The following is a 25,032-nucleotide window of genomic DNA, read 5'->3' as shown; positions in this document are numbered from 1 at the left end:
GGAAACCAGCGTGATTGATGTATCAAGAAGGTCAACAGCAGAAGGACAACCCCTGTGACCCAGCGTGGAAGATGCATCATGAAGGTATCCCGAAGTTGGACTTGAAGACGGACCCCAGGAGGGAAGCTCCGGAACCCTGAACATGAAGATCAGACGAAAGTGAAGATCCAAGATGGTACTCAGATGGACGAGGAAGATCTTCGATCTGAGATGAAAGAGACTCCAGATAGAGCACTAACACCCACTGCCAGGGAGGAGGCTGCAGTGGCCAGACTGGCCCTCAGGCTATCCACTGGAGCACTGCCCGCCGGGGGCTAGGCATAGCCGGAGTCCAGAGCATCAAAGGAGGAAGATGAGTCTCCAAGGCAAGGATCCAGGACATCTGGAACAGACTCCCCAGACAGTCGATGAGAAGCAGCTGGGACAGATGAAGCGGACATCCAGAAGATTCCAGACCCAGGAGGGACAGACAGGAACATGGGTACCCTCAGCTCTGGAGATGGAAGAATCCCACCAGCACCCTACACACCTTACACACCCCAGCCCAGCCGGACTGGTCGCGGACCACGAGGGACGGGAAGATGGAACCTCAGGAACCTCTGGACTGGAACTGAACATCAGGATACTGCAAACATTAAAGCTAGAATGGAGATATCAGGATAAGGCTGGAATGGAAACAACAGGATACTGAAGACATCACGAAGACAAGAGACCAGGGACATAGATCATCAAAGAAATAATCAGGAACAAGAAGGGCAGAGAGAGGCGGCCCCGTGCCTTAGGAAAGGCAGGAAGAGGATGTCTGCAGGACCATGGACAGTGGCCCTGCAGACGCTGACACTGAAGAGGAGCTGAAGCTGGACCATGCAGGCCCTGACGTGAGAGGCGGAGCCAGGCAGCATCCTGCTGTCAAGGAGCAGGCCTCCTGGCCTGACGAAGATGGCATGGGCAGCGGCTTCATGCCATGGAAGAGCCAAAGCTGGGCCGTGCAGGCCCCAATGGGGGAAGCAGCTCCTGCCACCATGGAAGTCTGAAAGCAGCGGCCTCTCCTGGCCGCGAAGGAACCAGAACGTCCAGTCGTGGAGGGGGACTGGCTTGCAGCGCACAGGAGAATCCAGGGGCAGCCTCCAGGCTGCGGAACAAGCGAGGATGTCGGCGGCCTCCAAGCTGCGGAGGTAAGAGCCTGCTTGTGGTTCCCACCGTGAGCAGGGTCGCAACACATTTGTGTTTCTTTTGTCACTTATGTATTTTGTTTCATTCCTGCTCAAAAACTGAGCCATATATTTTTGAGTCTAAAGTTATTACTATAAAGGGATCTTTGCCCAGTGTGGGTCAACAGACTCATCGAACATCCTATTGATGAGAAGTGAGATTCCTAGTGACAATGAGGATGTCGTTGAGGTACACCACAACACAGACATAGAGAAGATTCCTGAAGATTTTTTTCATCATTTTCTGGAACACTGCCGGGGCATTACATGACCCAAAGGGCATCATTAGGTACTTATAATGCTCATCGCACGTATTAAATGCTGTTTTCCATTCATCATCAGCATGTATTCAGATTAGATTGTAGGCCTCTTGGAGGTTCAGCTTGGTGAATATCTTCCCTCCTTGCAGATGATCAAATAGTTCTGCAATCAAAGGCAGGGTCTGGGAAGTAAAAGTAGTGAAAGCAGATGGCTGGGAAGTAATAGAGACAGTCCTTTTTGGTGATTGCATTTAAGCACTGGTTGTTGATACAGGAGTGAAGCAATCTGTCCTTCTTGGGAATGAAGAAGATGCCTGTGCCAGCTGAAGAGGTAGAGCAGCAGATAAATCCCTTATCGAGGTTTTCTTGGATGTTCTCAGACTTCACCTTTGTCTCTGGGAGTGACAATGGGTATACCCTGCCACAAGGGGGTTTAGCACCAGGTAACGGCTCAATTGCACAATCTTATTCCTTAAGAGGGGGTAAAAACTCGGTCTTTTTCTTAGAGAAGACATTGGCAAATTTGGCGTATTGTGGGGGGGGGGGGGGGGGGGAATGCCTAAGGAGGTGACCACCGCAGGAAGACATTGGGAATTACCCACTGTCTTTAAGTATGAAATGTGACAGTTGGGGCCCCACTTGGAGAGCTGCAAGGAAGTCCAATCAAACTGAGATGAATGGTTTTGGAGCCAGGGTAGCCCCAGGACCATGGGGTGAACAGATCTGTCAACAACATGGAGTGCAATGCACTCTTCATGGAGAGTGCCAGTCTGTAATGTCACCGGAGCTGTAGTTAGGGTGATCCTACCAGATAATGGATCTCCATGGATGGAGGAAATCATTAATGGGACATCCTGAGGGATGATGGGTATCTGCAGGTGGTCCAGCAAGGTCTTCATTAAAAAGTTCCTGCTGGCAGTGGAGTCCACAAGAGCCAGGGTGGTGCACTCTGATCACCTATGGAGATTGTTATGGGAAGGGTCAGTAGGTGAGCCAGATTTGTGAAGACTAGGGTCAGCCCTGCTCTGGGCCCTAGGCTCTGAAGTTTCCTGGTCTGATTGAACACTGGGCTATACGGTGCCCTGAGCTGCCACAGTAGAGTCATAGAAAATATCTCTTGATGCGAAAGCATTCCTCCAGAGAGAGATGTACTTGCCTCAGCTGCAAAAATTTCGTCAGTGCGTCCCACAGGAGGTGGGTGCGAGCTGGGTGGAGATAGCAGCTGTGGTGAGTGAGGAGCTGACATAATGTCCCTTCAGGGTGGCCAGGGCTCCCTGGCCCACTCCTGTAGATGGCAATCTATTTTGCTAGCCAAGTCATTCAGATCTTTCAAAAACTCCGGGAGGTACCGAGCTGCCAGATCCCCTCGAGGAAGATGGGGAATAGGCAATCCTCCCTTCAATTGAGTTTAGTGGTGAGGGTCCAGAACTCTATTGCATACTCCATTAAGGGCCGGTTCCCCAGGTGCAGGTATAAGAGATCTGCACTCAATGTAGCTTGGTGGCCAGGGTCATCAAAGACAGTTTTGAAGGCAGCAATGTTGTTAGGGTTGTGGACTCTTGGGCCGGCTGAGACGGTGGATGTTAAGCTGTGGGAACCCACAGGAGGTGTCCCAACCGGGAGGTGGCACGGAAGAGACTCTGGAGGAGCTTCACCACTGGAAGCCCGAGGTCCCCCCAGGAGGAGCCTGTAGGAACCCGGGCCTCTTGGACTTAGGCGGGAACCTATGCGACCAAGGATCCAGGCAGCGGCCGAAGAGGGGGAAGATGAGGACAGCTGGACCCAGGAAGCTGGAGAGACTTCACCCTCGGAAGCCCGTGGCTCCCCCGGGAGGAGCCTGTGAGAGCCTGAGCCGCTGGAACATAGGAGAATCCTATAGGCCAGCAAGTACCGGATACCTGAGGTGGAGTAAGAGTCGAAGTTGGAGTCCAGAAGCGAAGCCGAGTCAGAAGCCAGGAGTCCAAGGTCGAAACCGAAGCCAGGGGCAAAAGCTGAAGACAGTCATGGGATGGAGCCGGGTCGGAAGCCAGAGATCAGAAGTCAAATCCAAAACCAGGAGCGGAGGCTGCAGACGTAGTCAGAAGACGAAGCTGGGTCCGAAGCCAGAAATAGAAGACAAACCAAAGCCAGGGGCGGAAGCTGGAGACGTCATCAGAAGACGGAGCCAGATCAGAAGCCAGAAGACAACAGAGATGATCCAGAGACCAACACAGCAACTAGAGACTCAGGAAACTGAATGAACCTCGTTGCAAGGCAAGGTTTAGGCCAAGCTGCAGGGTTTAAATACCCTGCAGCGTCTGACGTCATCCTGAGGGCGTCCCCCAAGTTTTCTGCGCTGGCCCCTTTAAATCCTGAACCCCTGCGTGCACGCACCTAGGGGGCGGGGCCAGACACGACGGGACACCAGCTTCTCCGTAGAGGAGGGAGAACCGCTGCTGAGGCCTGGGAAGGCCGAATCGGGAGTGCAGCGGCCCAGGCCGGCCTTGAGGTGAGTGCAGGACCCGGGGCACGGCCCGGGGCCATAACAAATGTTTTGCTGGAGGTCTTGGAGGATCGGGTCAGCTTATTACCAGAGTAATGATGACCATGCCAGGGCTTTGCCATCAAGACTTGAGAGAATGAATGTGGTCTTGATAGAGTCCTCTGGGAAGAGTGCTGGTTGGAAGAAGAAGTGCATGTAGCACTGATTAATAAACTCTCAACATTGTTTTGGGACCATGGCATACTGGGGAAGAGCAGAAAAAGGAATTGAGGGATGACTCGTAGCTGCTGGGGTGGGTGGAACCATCACGGGAGGTGCGGGCACAGCTGGGACTGCCATGGATTCTAGTTGGGCATTGAGATGTTCCGTGGAGGCTGCCAAGACCGTGAGGAAATGCTGTTGTTCCTGGATTTTGTGGGCCAAGCCCGGAAAAGCCTGAAGAGCAGTGGCTTCCACTGGGTCCATGACCTCAGCAACCTGTTGTGGATATAGACCCTTAGGCCAAAGGGCAGTTGGCTCAACCTACAGGGAGGAGCCCTGCAGGTTCCCACCATCGGCAGGTGGAGCTGGCTGAAGCAGAGGCCCAACTGGAGTTTTGCCAATACCAGCCCACATTCCCCTTAGATTGAGCCCTTGGGTGCTGGGGCTGGGTGGTCTTAGGTGGGGCATGTGTGGAGATGGAGATCCATCAAAATGAAGTCATTGCAGGCCAGCACAAAGGAGAAAGTGAGGTCGTACAAGCAGTGGTCAGGGCTGGCAGCATTCTAGCAGTGTCGTGGTCCAGGCAAGGGTTGGGGCAGGCAGAGAACAATCAGAAGTGGAAGCAGGCAGTGGTGAGAGGCAGGCAGCAGTCAAGCAGCGTTGAGGTCCAAACCAAAGTCAAAAGCCATGAATTCAATCCAAAGGAGTCCAAGAAGGAGGGATGAGGAACCACAGGGGCAGGATAGAACACTGAATACAGGCAAAGAGGGGACTGACCATGAAGGCAAGGAGACTGAAGACACACCAGACTGACAGGTACCAGGACTAGGCTACAGGAGCTCAAGAAGACACACAGTGGAGACAGGAACCAGGAAGCGAGGATCAGGAATCAGGATTGCAGAGGCAAGCACTACTCCTAACAGAATTGACCTATTACCAAGGCAAGGAGACCTTGCACTGGGAAGCTTTTTATGTGCCGGTGGTCCTGACATGGGGAAGCATCACGGCTGCTATCCCGCCATGAGCCCTTTAAATCTATGCAGGTCAGACATGCGCACATCTAGTTGCTTCTTCCTATGCTTCTTCCTCTGGCACATTGTGCCTGGTCAGGCACTGTGGTTGGCTGTATCTTTATTAAGGATGATTCCTGGCATCGGGTTGGGGCTGGAAATGAGAATGGCGATCCGCGGGATGGAACTGCAGACCGCCAAGCATAACATGACTCCTCTGACTCTTATGCCTCAAAACTCCTTTCCATATTCTCTTCATTTGATCTCCAACTCTACTCTACTGCTCCTACTCACAAGCATGGCCACTACCTTGACCTAGCCCTTTCCTCTAACTTCTGTCTCTCAGACTTCTCCATCTGTTCTTCCTGTTTCAGACCATCAGCTGATAAAACTTTCACACTAAACCATCCTCCCCCATAGCCTCATCCAGTCACCACCTACACCTTCAGGAATCTCCAAGCTGTAGACCCTCATATCCTCTCCACTACTGTTTCATCTCTTCTTTCCTCCACTATGTTAAGTCAGTTGACAAAGCAGTTTCTTCTTTCAACACTATACTCTTCTCCTTGCCTTCGTGGTCAGTCCCCCTCTTTGCCTGTATTCAGTGTTTTATCCTGCCCCTGTGGTTCCTCGTCCCTCCTGCTTTAGACTCTTGATCCTCCCCTTAACCATCCTGTAAGACTCACCTTTAGAATTTGCTTCCTACATTCCTGTGCCAGATCTGCATTTATCTATCTATCTATCTATCTTTATTTATTTATTTAATTAAAACCTTTTCTATACCTTCATTCAGTAAATTAACCATCACAATGGTTTACATAAAGGCACATATAGTAATATAAGTTAGTTAGGATATCTAAAACATTATGAACATACCAATATAAGCAGTAACAGGATTCTCTTAATATAATACTGTTTTTAAGTAGTGGTTTTGTTAGGTTAAAGTTACTATTGCATAGAATGTCTGGCTAAAATCCAATGCCCATGCAGACTTTAAACATTTCAAATATATGCTGACCTCCTTCCAATATGCTATTGTACTTGCCAAGCAAGACTACTATGTCCATCTGACAAACACTCTTGCATCCAACATTTGCTGTCTTTTTGCCATACTTAAATCCCTCCTCAAAATTTCTTCACCTCCCTCTCCCTTCACTTTCTGCTCAGACAATGGCTGACTACTTCCAAGACCTCTATCCTACTTCTTTCCTCTACCCTTCCCTTGGCCTCTGCTATTTGCTCTTCATTTTCTGAAGTCACAATGGAGGAAACTACCCTTATTCTCTTCTCCTCCAAACTCACTACTTGTTCCTCTGACCCTATCTCCACTGCAGTCATTCTTTTCATCTATCACATTCTCAGTCTATCACTTTCCACTGCTGCCTTCAAATATGCTGAAATCATACCACTCCTCAAAAAAACCTCACTGGATACTACCAGTCAGGGGCAGATTATGGGAAAATATCAGCCTGGGGGATTTTTATCCTTACTGGCCCATGGGTATACAATTGCGCATACAAAAAATGTATACAGTATATAAATTTATAACAGTGATTAGTATCATATGACTTCATTGTAAACGCCTTATATTTTAGGGAGAGATTCAGTTTAGTGGTAGAATAGTGTTAAGGGCTATAATTAATATGTACATGTTTTTGGATACACATTGAGAATTTTGAAAATTACAGCACCTTTAGAGAGTAACATTATATGTTAATGTTTTTTTAGAAAAAGAATTGAAACTAAGAAATTAATTGTTTTTACAGATTTGAAATAAATAAATTGTTTTTATATATATATAAGAAAAAAGAGTTGATGTATGGCATCTGTTTGAATGTCAAAGTGCTTTTTCCTTCTCTCCCAATATTTTGTTTTTGGGGGGTAATTTTGTATATATATATATATATATACACATACACACATACACTTCTTGATCACTTAAGTATAAGTAAATTATGGAATAAAAGACAAAAATATAGAAAGTTCCAACATCGTAATGTAGTGCAAATTTTAAATACTCAATATATCATATATAAAATATTTCAGTAAGCACTTTCAATTAACAAGAAACCTACTGATTTGAGTACACTTTCTATTTTCAGTGCAAGAGCAGGTGGCAATACAACAATGCAGTGTTCCACAGTCACTGGCAACTTGAGTTGACGAGCTTAATCCAAGGTCAGAAAAAACTGCTGAACAAGGACATTTCCCCTTACCACTCACCATACAAAAATAAATATTCAAATGCTGATGTCACCTCATTAACAGCAACAATAATTCCCTCCACTACCAGGAACATGGTATAATCCAAAATCCTGCCATACAATACATACTAACTGCCAGACTCAAATAGTAACAGACCTACCTATAAAAAAGCAAAACTGGAAATACATCAACAACATCAGACCTAAAACACCAATACACCTCCTTCTGCTATAGATCCATACACAGAAACTACAGGTTAGCAGAATACCTCACCTTGGTTATGCATGCAGAATTTTAAAAAAGTCGATCATACTAATAAAAAAGAATAAATATTTCAAAACAGCTGATATTTAGTACATCCAATAATATAAAAAGCTCATTAAAATGTTTAAAAATTTACCAAAAATAACGAAATATTTCAAAACTGCAGACATCAAATACTACCCAATAATTAAAACTAATAGGGATGAAAAAAATCCTCTGCCATCCATACCTGGGAACCTTTTGATTTCCAGTCACCCTGAAATTGTAATGGATTAGAAGGGGAGGAAGAGGGCGAACATACTATCTTCTCTCTCACACTCACACATGTTCGTTCTCCCAAACAATCATACTGTACATGTTTACTCTCAATGTCTCTCATAAACACATACACACACACACACACTACACACACACAGAGGCTCTCTCCTCCTCATACACAGACACAATAACACTCACTGGCTCTCTATCTCTTATGCACAGACACACTAACAATCACTGACTCTCTCCTCCTCATACACAGACACACTAACACTCACTGACTCTCTATCTCTTATGCAGAGACACACTAACACTCACTGGCTCTCTCCTCCTCATACACAGACACAATAACACTCACTGACACTCTCTCTCTCTTATACACAGACACACTAACACTGACTGGTTCTACCTCTCCCTCATACACAGACACACTAACACTCACTGGTTCTCTCCCCCTCAAACACACACACACACTCACTGGTTCTCTCCCCCTCAAACACTGACACACACACACTCACTGGTTCTCTCCCCCTCAAACACACACACACTAACACTCACTGGTTATCTCCCCTTCACACACACTCACTCTCACTTGTTCTCTACCCCTTCATACACACACTCATTTACTGGCTTTTTCACAATCCAGGCCTCCTCTTCTGCTGCAGGCACTAGAGGATCTGCGGGGCCTTTGTATTAAGCAACTGCTAGGAGGGGTTTTCTGACTCTGGTATGCCTCTTCTTTAACTGTGAGCAAGGGAGACAATGTTGGCGACCCCGCAGATCCCTTGGTAGTTAAAAGTTTTGTGGGAGGGGTATGCCAGCCCTGTCCTGCTAAGCCTCCTCTTCAGCCCCACTGGTTCCTTCTTTATTCTGCTGTGGGTAGGAAAGCTTTTGCTGGCAGCTCCGTTGGTTTTTTTCCTTTGGGTGCTGGAAGGAGAGTTATTTTCCTCAGCCACGGGTGGGAGGGTTGGTGCCGATCCTTTCTGGGGCTCTTCTTTTATTGCTTGTTTGCAGGCTGCAGGAGCCGGGGACACTTTCTGCCAGCGCTGTCTTGTAATTTTGCACCATGCCAGGCCCGCGGTTCTACAATTAGGCAGGAGCTGGGCATGGTGCAAAATTGTAAGGCAGTGGCGGCAGAAAGTGTCCCTGGCTCCTGCAACCTGCAAACAACTCCGTGGTACCTGAAGTCCAGCAATTGTAAAATTAGGCCGGGCAGGAGCTGTGGGAGACCACATGACCAGGCAGACCGGCCCACCGGGGCATGGCCAATCCCCCAATAGGCCAATCCGCCCCTGCTACCAGTCCTGCCAACTATTGTCCCAGTTCCCTTCTCCCTTTTGCTTGCAAACTACTTGAACCTGCTGTTCACTACTGCTGCCTTAACACTCTTTCATCTGAAGTCATTCTTAATCTACTTCAGTCTGATTTTCGTCTGCTAAATTCCACAGAAACAGCCTTTGTCAAAATCTCCAATGACCTATTTATAGCTATAACCAAAGCTCTTTACTCATTTCTTATCCTCCTTGAGCTGCTGCTTTTGACACTTTTGATCATCACCTACTTTTTGACACTCTGTCCTCACTTGGATTTTGGGACTCTGTTCTGTTACCTTTCCCATCACACTTAAATGTTTTCTCTGGTGGATCCTCCTCTACTAACACAAACAGCTGGCATCCATTTTTAAATGCCTTGAACATCTGGTATAATGATATAAATCGATTCCCTGATGTAGGTGTTTATTTGCCAAAACATGGGCCCATGTCAGTTGGCCATTCAGTTTTGAACACAGCTTTGTGATGTCTGCTTAGCCTTTTCAAGGTAAGTATTTTCCACATTTTTGGGGATTTTGAGGGTAGTGTATCTTTTTGAATGTTTTGGAGATCGTTTTGAACCAGCAAATGAATGAGAATTTGTGGTGCATGTTTTTTTGCACCATTTGCCTGTTTTATTGTTCAATTGTTCTATGTAAAGCCCCCTACTCTTTTTGGGCATTTAAAAGTTGTATGTAAACCGGATTGATTTGTAGTTCCTACAAGAACTTCGGTCTATAAAAATTAAAAATAAATAAATAAAATAAATAAATAAATTTGCAGCCCTTTGCAAGGCAAGAGATGGTAGATTGTATTTTTACACTTATTGAGTATCTGATACTCTGTTCATTGAGAAGTGACATTCTAAATATTAAATATTTTGAGGATAGATTTTATAGAACCTGTTTCCTCTTTTGGTTCCTCCTCTACTGCCATTCCACTATCAATTGGTGTGCCTCAGGGTTCTGCCCTGGGCCCTCTTCTCTTCTCTCTGTATACCAGCTCCCTTGGTGCTCTGATTTCCTCTCATGGCTTTCAATACCATCTTTATGCTGATAATTCTGAGATTTACCTCACTACACAAGATATTTCATCAGGCATCCCATCCCAGATCTCAGCCTGCTTGTCTGACATTGCTGCCTGGATGTCCCACTGCCACCTTAACATGGTCAAGACAGAGCTCTTTATCTTTCCCTAAAGCCCACTTCCCCTCTTCTTCCTTTCTCTGTTTCTGTCTATAATGCTGTAATCTTCTCAGACCTCTCAGCTCATCTATGACTCTTCTCTCTCTCTCTATCTCTCCTTCCCTACACATATACAAAACACTGTTAAAATGTGCCATTTTTTTCTCTATAACATCAAGAAAATCTGTCCCTTCCATCCTGAACACACTACTAGAACCCTTATCTACTCTCTCATTATCTCCGCTTAGACTATTGAAACCTGCTCCTCATAGGTCTTCCAGTAAGCTATCTCTCTCCAGTACAATCTATCCAAAATTCAGCTACATGATTTATCTTTCACGAAAGTCACTACACCAATATAACCCCCTTCTCAAATCACTACATTGGCTCTCTATCCATTCCTCCTGCATACAGTCAAATTTCACTTACTCACCTACAAGAGCCTTCACTCTGCAGTTCCTCTCTTATCTCTCTCTACACCCTTCCTCATGCGCTCCACACATCAGGCAGGTCACTCCTATCTATGCCCTTTCCCTCTACCACTGATTCTTGACTCCATACTTTCCACCTGGTTGCACCTTATGCTTGGAATAGACTTCTTGAATTGGTGCATCACATTCCGTCTCTTGCCTTATTTAAATCCCATCTAAAAATCTACCATTTTGGGGCTGTTTTTAAATCTTAACCCTTGATTGTCCCAATTACAGACTCATTAAGTTTTAACTATTGTCTTAATGAATGAAATTCTCAAAGTCTCTTTTGCCTTGATTAGATTGTAAGCTCTAATGTGCAGGGACTGTCTCTTATATGTTTTTGGATGGCACTGAGTATACCAAGTAGTGCTAGAGAAGTGTTAAGTAGTAATATTAGTAGTACCTTATAGAACAAGGCTAAACAGGTTAGGGCTTTTCAACTTGAAGAAAAGGGAACTGAGGAGGAATATGATCATTTCTAAAATCATGAGAAGGGTGGAATAGATAGAACTGAGAATGATTATTTACTCTTTCAGATAATTCAAGGGCTGGGGAATATTCCATTGAACTAATCGGTAGCAAATTTAAAACAAATTGGATAAATTATTTTTTCACTCAGTGCATAATTAAGCTATGGAATTTGTTGCTGAAGGATGTAATCAAGGCATCTAACATAGCTGAAATTAAAAAGAGCTTGGACACTTTCCTGGAAGGAAAGTCAATAAACAATTACTAGCCAGGTAGACTTAGAGATAATCAGAGCTTATCTCTAAGAGGGAGCATCAAGAAATGGATTGACTATTTGGGATGTGCTGGGTACTTCCTAAAGATCTGGATTGTCCACTGTCATGACAGAATGCTAGGCTCAGTGGACCACTGGTGAGCCAGCATGGCATGTGTTATGTTCTTATTTCTTGTCTTGAAATCAGTGGGTTGCTGGTTTTGAGTCAGCATGGTTTTGCAATGGGAAGATTTTGTCAAACTGATCTTATTGTTTCCAACCTTTGGGCATCTACACTTGTTTTATATGGATTTCTGCAAGGTTCAATACTTTCTCACATATATGTTGTGAATAATTTGAGCAGCCTAGGGTTGGACCCCAAGGTAGAGGACTGAAATAGAAACTGGTTGTGTGTTAGACAACAGATGACAGTAGTAAATGGATTTCACTCTGAAGAAGGGAGGATAATGACTCAAGTGGTATGCCTCAGGGTCTTGTTCAGGTTCATATCTTCATGATCAATATTGGATGCATTAGTAAAAAAAGTTTTATCTTTTTGAAGAGGATGCTAAGATCTGCAACAGAATAGGAAACCCTGAGGAAGTAGGCAGAATAAGAAGTGATCTAACAAAATATGAGGAGTAGTTGAGTGCTCGACAGCTAAGTTTCAATGTAAAAAAAAGGATAGGGTCATGTGTTTGGCGTACAGAAAAGCATGGGAATATTACATGATGGGGAATGAGATACTGCTGTCCACCAAGTAGGAAAGAGTCCTCAAGGTGATCATATCTGATCAGTGTAACAATGAAGTGGTTAGAGCCAGAGGAATGCTAAAGTGAATGGGAAGAAGCATAACTGGTAGGAAACGGAAGGCCAGAGATCAGCTGGGATCTGGGAAATAAATTGGGCAGACTAAATAGGCCTTTGGATCCCTATCTACCATCATATTCTGTGTTTTTATGTAAGAAGCTTGAGACCCCTTTTTTTTTTCAAAAATAGGGCAAGAGCTGCTAGTTTTAAAGCAAAAGAGAGTCAGCTGGAAAATATTTAATTGAAGTTCAAACAGGGAATAAAGGCATTAAACCCTGCAAGATATTGTGTTGCAAATTGTGCAAATATACATACTAGAACTCTAGTTTCCAAAACGGCTTAAATAACCTGCATGGATTGGTCATGGTGACAACCCTAATAGCAGTGATGTGGCTGTATCAGAGTACCAAGGATCCTGGGGTAACCTTCATGGAGTAGCCATTGTTATTACCCTTACTAGTTTTAGTTGATGTGTGGATAATTTACAAAATTTTGTGGAAGGACATGGAAAAGGATCTGGGAGTTGGATTAAGACAAAAGAGGAGAATAATAAGGCCTGGAATTGCTTGGCAGCAAAGATGGTGGAGATTAGCACTGTAAGGAATTTTAACATGCTTGGAAAATATATAGAGGGCAGTGGTAGGAACAAGGTTGAGAGGTTAGGTAAAAGAAATGAGGTAGAGGGGGAGGAAACTTGTGTTGGTTTAAGTATGGGAAATTATATGCTCATCTACCTAAAGTGGTAGTGTTGCCATTGGCAGTCTGCGGGCCACTCCCGCAGACTGCTGCTCTTACCTCCAGCCCAGGGCCTGAGAATACTACTGCTGACACCACTCCCAAGAATGCAGCAAGATGCTGCTGACACGCAGCAGACACCATCGCTCTAGCACTCTCTCCCCGCTGTCTCTATAGTCGCACGCACATCACTTACTGTTTTAAAGGGATCACAGTGGGAAAAGCCCTGTGGCCCCTGAAGATGATATCAAGAGTGCAGACCTACAAAAGACCCATGTCTGCCTGAAGTCTTTGCCTCAGCAACACGTCAATCTGCTTCTAGTGGTGCGAGTTGCCAGTGTCTTCATTCCTGTGTCTTCAGTCTTCAAGCCCAGTGTCCTATGTCTTCTGTCTTCACCTTCAGCCTCTGTGGACCCTCTCTTTCTTCAGCCCTTGTCTTTACCTCTTCAGTTCTTCAGTGTGCTTCTCCTGCTTTGTCTGCTCCTCACCTGCCCATTCAGCCTATCCATCCTCCTGGTCCCTTCAGACGGGTACTTGATATTGAACTCGACCTGATTCTTTGATCTGCCCGACTGCTGCCTGCCTTCAACCATAGCCTGCCACTGAATTTGCTTTGCCTTCTCCTGCTCCAATCCTGCTACATCCACAGATCTCATCATAAGCAGATGCCCCCACCTAAGACCTGCCAGGCCCGGTACCCAAAGGCTCAACCTGAGGGGAATGTGGGCTGGTAAAGGTGAAGTTCCAGTTGGGCCTCTGCCTCATCTGGGTCCACCTGCTGACAGTGGGGACCTGTAGGGTAGGGACGTGCATTTGTTTCATTCGTTTAATTCATTTCATACGTTTCCCATTACATGTCAATTAGATGTGCATTCGTTTCATATGTTTCATACGTTTCATATTACATGCTTGTATAGGAAACATATGAAATGGATGAAACGAATGCACATCCCTACTGTAGGGCTCCATCCTTCAAATAGCATCAACTCTGCCTCAGCCCAAGGGTCCATGCTCGTAACAGATTGCTAAGGCCAAAGACCTGGAAGACTTGTCTGCGTTACAGGCTATCCCAGGTTTAGCCCATAACATCTAGGAACTACAAACAGCCCTATCAATTCTAGCCCCAGACCTGAATTGCCTCACTGCACAGACAGATACCCTGACTATGCTGTCATTCCACCACCAACAGTTGTGGCACCAGCGCTGCCTCCAAGAATTTACCATCCTATACCTCAGCTACCGACTCTGTCCCAGTGTGCCAGGGACTCCCAGAAATGGTGGGGATGTTTAAAACAGTGCCACATGCACTTAATCTTACAAGCTCCTTTGCTTCCAGATGAGTTGGCAAAGACGACTTACATACTTTCATTACTGGACGGGAAGGCTCTAGCAAGGGCCTCTCTTCTATGGGAACATAGAGATCCATTGCTGCAGAACCTGCAACAGTTTACTGAGCTGTGTAAAACAGTCTTTGAGAAGCCTGGCCATACAACTATCATGAGTTCTGAATTGCTCCACCTTCGACAAGACACCAGAATGCTGTTAGAATTTGCCATTGAATTTAGAATCCTGGTTACAGAGCTCAATTGGCAGGAAGACTGTCTCCTTATTATCTTCCTTGAAAATGTGTCCCCCCAAATTAAAGATGTGCTTGCCACATGAGAACTGCCCACCTCATCGGAAGCACTCATATACCTTATGGGGAAGATAGATAGATGCCTCCAGTAGTGAGTCCGAGAGGGTCTCCCAGCAAAGAGGAATGTAGCCTGGACACCATTGTTTCAACCCTTGCCTCTGCCTAACTCTTTCTCCAGAAAAGCCCATGCATTTGGGCGACACTCATTTGGCACCTGAGGAGAGAACTCAATGCATACAACTAGGCCTCTGCTTATACTGCATGACTCAAGGCCATCTTTTAGCTCATTTCCAGGAGAGGAGGAAACCCTTGCCTGGCCCAGTTATCCAGGCAAATAACACTAGGCTTGACTACCTCAACTCCTCAGTTGCTCATGCCAGTCATATTGCAGAAGTCTTCTATCTGTTTTTCCACTTGGACCTTAGTAGACCCTAGTTCCAGGGGAATTTTATACAGCAGGAGCTTGTGGATAGATTCCAAATTCCTATGGTTCCCCTAACTTCTCATCCATCTACGGAGATCTTCTTCCGGAGCGGGTGACCTGGTCCACCATGCTCCTCACTTTATGTATTGGCCCCTCATACACAGAAACTATTAGCTTCCATGTACTATCTAGAGCCATAAGCTCAGTTGTATAAGGCCTACCAAGGCTTCAGTGACATCAGCCCCAATTTGACTGGTCCATGCCAGAACCTATCCAATGGGGACCTGGATATACTGAATCCTATATGGACTTTGAAGTGTCATCCTGCCTGATGATTGTGACCTCCACCCTTCCAAGTCTTCTGACCCTATGTAAAGAATCCCAAGAAACTCAGACCACTCCACAACATCTCCAGAAAAATATCCTCGAAGCTCTCAATAAGCAAATACAAGAAAGCTTGGGACAAGAGAGGTCCGAATGTGAGAGACTGGAAAGTGAATATTATTATACCAAGAAAAAGCTTGAATCCCTTATCATTAAGAAAGACAAAGAAATAAGAATTTTGCAAACCCAACTTCAGCAAGAGAAAGAGAAAAACTCTAAACTTCTGTCTTGTCTGTCAGTACAAATTCAGGAAGGGAGGTAGATGTCTCTACTCCTCTAAGGGGCTTGTCCTCCATCAATATAGCCCTGAGGAAGCTATCTCTTCACTTGTGGCTCCACTTCTGTCCCTGGAATTGCATGAACTAGGGGAAGAAACCAATTGCTTGGTTGTGGAAGCTACCACCCAAGTCATGAAACTCGCAAGTACCTGAAGGTGTTTTCATCACCAGTACCCCCACAAACTCAAGCCCTCTGGAGGGGGGCTTAGGAAGTGAGGTACTGTTACAATTGGTGGTCCATGGATCATTCCTGTGGACAAACCCTTTTACCTCAAGCCCTGGGCCCAAGAATACTGTGCCAACCCCAATCCCAAGAATGCAATGAGATGCTGCCAAAATGCGGCGTACGCTGCTGCTCCAGTACTCTCTCCTAGCTGTATTCTTAGGCGCATGCACATCACTCGGAGTTTTAAAGGGACTGCGGCAGGAAAAGTCCCATTGTCCCTGAAGATGATGTCAGGAGTGCAAGCCTACAAAAGGCCCATGCCTGCCTGCAGTCTTTGCCTCAGCAACAGGTAAACCTGCTTCTAGTAGTGTGACTTGCTAGTGTCTTCATTCCTCTGTCTTCAGTAACAGCCCAGCGTCCTGAGTTTTCAGCCTTCAGTCCAGCATCCTGTGTCTTCAGTCTTCAAGCCCAGTGTCCTGTGTCTTCAGTCTTTGTCTGAAGCCCTGTGGACCCTGTCTTTCATCAGCTCTTGTTATTACTTTTTCAGTTCTTCAGTGTGCTTCTCCTGTTTGTTCTGCTACTCACCTGCCCGTTCACCCTATCCATTCTTCTTGGTCCCTTTGGATGGATACTTGATATTGACCTCGATCTTACTCTTGGACCTGCTCGACCGCCTCCTGCCTTTGACCATAGCTTGCCACTGGATATGCCTTGCCTTCTCCTGTTCCAACCCTGCTTTGTCCACAGATCTCATCATTAGCAGAGGCCCCCCCCCCCCCACCTAAGACCTGCTGGCCTCGGTACCCAAAGGCTCAACCTGAGGGGAACATGGGTGGATAAAGGCGAAGCTCTAGTTGGGCCTCTGCCTTATCTGGGTCCACCTGCCAACGATGTGGACCTGCAAGACTCCACCCTGCAAGTAGTGACAACTCTACCCCGGCCCAAAGGTCCATCCTCACAAGAAGCGAGGAAGAATTTCAATTGATGGATGAGTCAATAGGTCTTTATATACCATAATTTATTATGTTATTGTGTTATAGTTAAGCAAATGAGGAAACTATTTAGCATAAAATAATCCCCACCATTACACTCTACTAATACAGAAACTAAAACAAGAGTAAATATAAAAATATACATAATATCACATCATAGAGAAGAACAAGGGAAATGCATGTAGAGGAACATTTTTTCAGACCAGATCATTCTATTAATGAGCCTAAAATCAGGACTCTAAAGGGAAACTTTAAAACAACTCACAAGTATATGACATTTGAACTTAAAATGCTAAGACATTTTCAAAGAAATACATAGAGGCTGTTATACTAAACTGCTCAGATTTTTATGCAGAAGTTGTGATTTTCCAAGTGTAACTTTTCTACCAGGAATTATATGCAAATGAACCTGGTAAAAAAGTTGCATGCATAATTTTCTCAAAGGCAACTTTGTAATAAAGATAACTTACACCTCACTGAGGTGGTTATCTTTTGTACCTGCAAGCTTTTTTACCTGACCTGCAAGCTGTGTTTGCAGGTCAGGTAAAAATGATGCAGAATCATGCTCTACTTTGCATGATTCTGCATCATAGCATCCTGCTAATGATCATTTTAAATACAGGTTTGTGTAGTGGACTAAGTGAGTAACTTTTCTACTTCAGAAGCCAGAAAATTGTGCAAAGTCCGCTTTGCACATCAAAAGGGGAAATTGTGCCCATTAATGCAATTTGCATGCACAACTTTCTGTTGCTAAGCATGAAGCAGATGTTGTGAAACTCTGCGCAGCTTACGTAGAACATTGGCCTCAAAAGAACGTACCACATGCATTGATTTCCTCATGCATAAGTAGGCTAATTTTAGTAATTGCAAAAATTATGTTTGTTCTCTCTCTGGCTTCTTTTTACTTCCTTCATAATTCCTCACAATTCATAGCAAACAAATAAACCTTATGCTTAATGGTTGGAAAGACAATCAGGCACACACAACCTCTGTCCGTCTGTTCTCCTATAATTTCACTAAAGCAAACACTGTAATAGTAATATAACCAACAATTAACTTGTATGTTTAGGAAACATTTTTTTTAATCTCATTTTGTACTGATTTTGAAAGTTAGACACAAATGTAATAAATCATCAAAATAACAAGGTCTTAGCTGCAACCTGTATCTTTTATTTCTGTACCAAAATACCAAAATCTTAATGAAGTTCTTGGTATTGTAATGTTATTTTTAACAACCTAGTGATTTTTAGTATTTTAAAAGCCTTTTGCTGGTCTTTTCTTTTTCTACTTATAGTAATGCTGATCCTTTACTGTGACAGCACATTTTCTAGCTTCGTGTGAAGAGCAAGCGTATAATATGGCTAATTGCCTTAAATAACAGAGGATAACTTTCAAAACTGCTCATGTTGGCCCATTTATGCATGTTTATGGCCTAATGCAAAGTTGCTACTGTATTTTATAACCAGCATAGAAATGTTACAAAATACCAGTACATATGCACGCACAAATGTAAAAAGCGCGAACCGCGCAAGTTCAGACTTAGCTGGATAAATGTCGATTTATCCAGCTATATAGTGACACATAGCTGGATAAATCCGAAAAGCGCTACAGTCTACCAGTTCATCTGCAGCTTGTGAACAGCCTCCTGGCTCTTCAGCCTGAAGTCTCACCCACTGTACCCAGACCCTCTACCCAGTCATTTTTTCACTTTATCAATGTTTACGATCACTTACACCGGATATTGAGAAGAAGTAAATTTATGCAAGTAAAAGATGAACACGGTACACGCGTCACTTTAGTAGATTTTAAAATAGCAATTTATTTGCGTAAATGTTGGCCTCACACTGGAGCGCCCCTGGCACACCCCTTTCTTACACATGCAAAATTACTTGTAGACCCTGATTTACATATGTAAGTTGCAGTTTTGAAAATAGCATGTATTTGTGTATTTTTTTGTGTGCAAGGGCTAATGTTTATGTGCACAACATTTGAAAATTCACCTGAAAATATAGAAAAACGAATCTTTCTAATTTGTCTCATATTACTTTCTCTTTTTTCTTTTTGTAGTTTCTAAAACTTTTTTCTCTTACTTTTTTTTTTACTCTCTCCAGTCTGTCCCTCTATTTTTCTATTTGGTCTATTATTATTTTCTGCTTAGGAGCTGTGTTTGAATGAGTGAACTTTGAAGTCTAATGTTTTCTACTTAGGAGCTTTACTTGCTTGAATGTTCTTTGAAATCAATTATTTTCTATCGGAGAGTGTGATAGAGATATGTCGGTTTGTTTTTTCCTTCCATCTCACTCCTGTCTCAAATCCAGGGTTTAATTTTTAGACAAATTGGGGGGGGGGGGGGGGCAGGGGCAGGTGTGACCTGTGTGAGGGGGTGGAGCCAAAGCCAGGTGCAAGCTCCATCTCTCTCTCTCCCTTCTTCTTATTCCAGTGATCCTCCATCCCCAGTCCCTATCAGTGCTCAGCCCCCAGCCATTCTTCACTTCATGAGCACTGGTGAGCAAAGAACAGCTCGTGGGTGAGAATGGAGGAGGATCACTGGGGTAAGGAGGAGGAGGAGGAGGGTAGAATAAGACCTTTTCTCTCTATTCTCCTTCTGGGGATCCTGATCCTCCATTCCCAGTAAGTCTCCCCCCATTAATCCTCCAATGGTCCAAGAACTCCCAAGTCTCACTCCCAATCCCTGATAATCCTCAAGCTCCCCCCCCCCCCCCTCCTCCCTCAAGCAACTCTCTTCCTCTCCTTCCTTAGCCAGTAAGGCACCGGCCTCCTCTTTGAGCCAATATCAATTGACTCTCCTCTGCCTTGGGGGGATGAGAGCAGACTGGCATATACTGCCCAGTTTCCTTAATCTGCTTGGACTGGGAGGATCTATAATTCAAAAGTGCATCTTAGTCTTTGTTTCTTTGGGGGAAGAAGGCAGGAAGAGAGTGGCACCACATACTCTCCTTACTTACTGACTTCTGTCCCCATCCTCATTTGCACTTTTCCCAACTCTCAAATTGCTTCCTTCATAGACTATCCCCCCAACCCTGATCATCTCACTCACATCTCATTCCTCCAGTCCCCTCACTCAATCTGTTCCTCTCTCTTCCACACATCCCATAGCCTCTTCAATCTGTTTACTCACTCTTTTGCCCTCACACATCATCTCACTCTTTCCCTTCCTTCCCCTCCCCACCCTCACTCTCCTTTCCTTTCCTTTCCTTCTCCTTTGTCCTTAACTCCTCCTTTCCACATCCCCTCGCTGTCTTGCCCCTTTCTACTCCCCCAGTGTGGTCACCAGGGGCAGAGATGATAGGGCCCAGGAAGCCAGCATGCTAAACAGCAATGGGGCAAATAAACTAACACACACCAGTAGCAACAGATGCAGTGGGGTTGACAGCCTTTTATTCCATGTGTCTTCTACCTTGGCTGCCCTTATCTGAAGATAAGCTGCTCCAACACTCTGCTCTGCTTCCTCCAGGGGCTGGAGGGGCCAGAAATGATCTGTGCTGCTACCAGCTCTGCTCTGTTTCCACGCGGAAAGTCAGAACTAGTTTACACTACCAACTCTACTCTACTTCTTTGGGTCTTGGAAAAAAAGGTGGCAGAACACTGTTCTGGTTTGTTCCTCAAAAAATTAAGTCCTAGGCAATGGACCCAAAAAGGGGTTGAATTAACACAGTTCAAATGTGAAACTTGTATGCTATTCATTAAGGCCAGGGTTAAAGCCTTGACAATTGGCACTGCTTCCAGGTTTCAAACTTGTGTTTATTCAACCCCTTTTTGTTTCTGTTCTTTGAAGTGCAGTGCCCTCTGCAGGATCCCCCCTCCCTCCAGGTTCCCTACCAAACAGGAAAGGGGAACTGGATTAGGGAGCAGAGTGGCTGTCCTCTTCTATTCTACTCCAAGTTCACCCCCTCACCTCTTCCCAGCAGGCTGCCTGGCCGGGTGGGGCTGGAGCGGAGCACCCCTCCTCTTCTGCCTATTATATGTTGGAAAAGAAGTGCCAGAACTGCGTTATAGGCCATCCCCCCAGAAATTAAGCCCTACTCAAACCTAATTGGGGTGATTTTCAAAAGCATATGTTTTACACACACAAAAACATCAGGAAGTATTTAATCATAGAAAAGGGTGGTGGATGCATGAAATGCGCCCTCCCAGAAGAGGTAGTGAGGACAAAGAGGATAATGGCATGCAAAAGGGCATGGGATAATCACAGTGGCTAAATGATGGAGGCGAAGAAAAGGATAACCCATATTGACTGGGGTAACCCACACAGAGCAACAATTACCCTAAGAATATGATAAAAAATAAATAATAAAAACGATTGCTGGGCAGACTGGATGAGATTTGTACAATGTTTGCTCAACCTAGCTTGATGGACTCTCTACCTGGGTTACATCAATCTAGGTTGAGAGAACATTGTACAAATCTCATCTTTGTGTGAGTTTCCTCACTCCGAAGGTTTTCAAATCTTCACAAGAGACCACTGTTCTGTTTGTACGTCTCACTCTGAATGTCAAAGTGGCCCCTAACCCCTACACTACTACCTAAACCACACCTCGAGTTATTAGGTGGCCTCATATACAGGTATAAATACCTAACTACTATGAGGGCAATAGCTAGTCTTTCTCACTCCTCTCTCTCTCTCCCCCAACAGCTTAAAATGCTATTTATGAAAACATTGCAAAGTGTGATAAAGGTGTAGTTAAAACTGTATGATATGGCTTCACAATTTGCAAAGCCAGCCCACTTGGCCAGAAATCCCACCCCAAACTCCTCCCCCTTTTTCAAATTAGCATTGCACCATGTGTTATGGTGCTTTTTGCATGCGAAAAGCCCATAATGCGGCTTGGAAAATAACCCTCCTATATTTTGTAATCTGTCTTCTAAAAGCGGAATATAAATGCCCAATTAAATTAAATGACTTCTAAGTTATTAATGCAATTCTAAAAGGAGAAATCACCTTAGAATCTTTTCCCCCTAAGCACAAAACAGGAGAAATCATTTAACAATTTAGGTCCCTTGCTGTGTCCCATTGTTCACAAGGATATTTTGTTTGGCTTTTCCTTATGAATTATAACTTCAAAGCCAAACAAGCAATGGTATAAAATCAAAAACTGACTTGATCTGTATCTTATGACTTGAAGTCATTTGGCAGTTGGATGCTCAGGCCTACCCTATTCACCCAGAACAATTTATAATCTGTAAAATATATGTAGACCCCTAACTTGGACCTAATTTTCAAAAACATTTACACACTTGGGTAATTTTCAAAAGGATTTACACGCTTCAGGCTGGGTTTTACACGTGTAAATGCACTTTTTTGAAAATTGCTACAGTATATGCTATTGAATTGTCAATAGGTTGTACACGCCTAAGTGTATTTTATGCATGTGAATGGGCTTTTGACAATTGCTACGATAGTATATTACATTTACACGCACAACTCCTTTGAAAATTACCTTCCCTGTATTTAGGGCCAAATTGGTGCAGGGGACACACCCAATCCTGGGGCTAAGTCCCTGTTCTTTGCACCAGTCCTTTCAACCCCAGGCCATATAATCTGTCAATGGGGGAGGGGGGAAGGCCTCCAAGGCATTCAGGGGGTAAAAACAAGTCTTTTTTTAAAATTCTTTTGGGATCATTCTCTCTTTCTCTCTCTCACTCTCATGGTTGTACTCACTTTTACACGACTTGTCTCTACATAGACTCAGTACTCAGTACCCAAGGACTCACAGTGTTCCAAAATACATTTCATTATAACAAAAATCTTAAACTCAATCACTGGAATCTTCTTATTTAATTTTAAAACTCCAAGTATGAGGGGGAAAAAACAATCTCAGAGGATTTCCCGCTACAGGCCCTTTGTAAAGAATTCGCACGTACCTATGTACAGCATTGGAATGAGTCGGTGGCGTCCTGCCGCTGGTGGCATTTGCCTCACTTGAGCACGGCGGGCTGCCGCATCGCAATTTGGGACGGACCGAAGTGGCGTCAGGGCTGGAGGAAAGAGTTTGCAGGGCCAACCTATGAACTACCAAATGCAACATCTACTTATATACCTGTCTCACAGTGAAATAATTTAATATCAAGAATCACCTCAAATTGATTATAGTGATGGAAGAAATGTTACTACAGTCCAGATAAGGCAAGCATCGATGCATATAAACTTTTGAAAAACAATGTGTGAGCCATTTCAGTCATGATGCAGAGAAGTACAGTGAATGGTTTTGTTTTGTTTTTTTTTAAAATAAAAATGACAGTAGTGATTGCTGAATATTCTTTCACGCTGTGTAATGTTACTATTACTATATCAATCATTAAAATGTGTGAGGAGTTTTGCAGTACAGAATGTACAGTCCAGTTAAGAACAAATGTGCCTTTCTTTCATAAGACAGAAAAATCATAATTTGTTTTGTTTATATTCTGAGCATATTTAGAAACATTATAAGTAAAAATTCATTTCGCCAAACAAGATGAGCAAAGCAGAAATCATGAGACAAGGAAGACATTTACAGCCATTATGTAAATATCTGTTTCAAATAAGTTATTTCTCCTTTGTAATGCAAAATTTAGGCAGAGATATTTTTAAACAGTGGCTCTTTATACCAGACATTTTTTAAGCCCACACAAACCTACTCTCAGAATATAATTAATCACTAATGTCACATTGTGTATTCATTTAAAAGTCATATTTTCACTCTCACTAATCCAATCTGCTTTTCTCTTCTGATTTTTCAAAGCTATGCTCCTCACAGCACAGAAAACAGATTGCAGATAAAGACCTATCTGAGACCTTCCTTGACTCAGAGCAGGTATAGTTAACTGATTCATTATTTTTTGTTTTTATAAAGATGGTATGAAACTTTGTATGATTATTTTAATGCAAAATTCACAGATAAATGGTCATCCTATAATATAAAAATGAAAAGTAATTAAATATATGGCCTTTATTTTATGTTCAAATTAGAAGCATCGTTTTATATCATGGGTGGTTTTTCTTTGACACCCTTTATTATACTAGACAAGTGTTTTAATGTAATGCCATTTTGCTACTAATTGAAACATATCAATCTGGTGCTCATTGCATGAAACTTAATGAGGGTAATTTTTAAAGGGACTTCAGCAAGTAAAATAGAGCTTTACCCACTGAAATGGCCCTTTGGATAATTAGCTAGTCGATATGCATGTGAAATTACATGCAGACACCCTATATGCAGATAATTCTAACTAAGTGCATCAGAGAGAGGCATTTTGGGAGTCTGCAGGGTGGTTGCATTTATGCACATACAGATGACAGCTTTGAAACAAGCGCGTGGACGCTCGTGTGCGAGCGTTTGCCAGCTTGCGTCCAGAGATGGGTCCATTTTATAACATACGCGCACATATTATAGAATAGCCTGGGCGCATAATTTTAAATGGAGGTGTGCATGTCCACGCAAATGCCACTTCTACCGCGTAAGTGGGGGAAATTTTACAAGGGACGCGCCATAGGTAGATTTCCCAGTTCGCCCAGATAAAGGATAGGACTTCCCTAACCCCTTTAGTTTAATGGTCTCCCTTTCCCCCTGTTAGCCCCGACCCTTAAAACCCCACTGACTAGCCTAGACTTTTTTAAATGTGCGACTTACACGCCATCCATCGCAGTAGCAAAGTTAGGCGGCAGGGGACCCCCGGCGCATGCCTGTTTGCATGAAGTATTTCCGTGCACGCTTCTTGGTCTTCCCCCGACGGACCCATGCACTGCCCAGACCACGCCCATACCCTGCCCCCTTTTTTTTTTTTTAGAACTTTTGACTTGTGCATGTAGCGGGAGATATGGGCGAACATGGGCAGCTTCTAAAATCCGCTCAGCATGCGCCAACCCCACTTGTGTACGGGTTTGGCACGCGCAGGGCTTTTAAAATTCGCCTTATCTTTTTTTTTTCTTTTGAAAGTGTGCAGGTAAATTTCCCTGAAAGCTTTACCTTTACAAGATGGCAGGTATAGCTTTGGGCAGTTTTCCAGGATAATTTTCAAAGCAAACTTACT

General features: G+C 44.1%; 1 protein-coding gene across 6 annotated transcripts in view; it reads left to right on the top strand.

Moving 5' to 3' along the window:
- Nucleotides 1–25,032, top strand: part of MLIP (muscular LMNA interacting protein) — a 274,040-nt gene that overhangs the window by 119,475 nt on the left and 129,533 nt on the right. For all 6 annotated transcript variants that reach the window (XM_029595699.1, XM_029595700.1, XM_029595705.1 and 3 more), the window contains exon 3: nucleotides 23,745–23,816. In XM_029595699.1, coding sequence (XP_029451559.1) covers nucleotides 23,745–23,816 — 72 coding nt within the window. The remainder of the gene's footprint in view (nucleotides 1–23,744; nucleotides 23,817–25,032) is intronic.

Source organism: Rhinatrema bivittatum, chromosome 3 (assembly GCF_901001135.1).
Source record: "Rhinatrema bivittatum chromosome 3, aRhiBiv1.1, whole genome shotgun sequence".
Classification (NCBI taxonomy): Eukaryota; Metazoa; Chordata; class Amphibia; order Gymnophiona; family Rhinatrematidae; genus Rhinatrema; species Rhinatrema bivittatum.
This window is presented reverse-complemented; position numbering and strand designations above follow the sequence as displayed.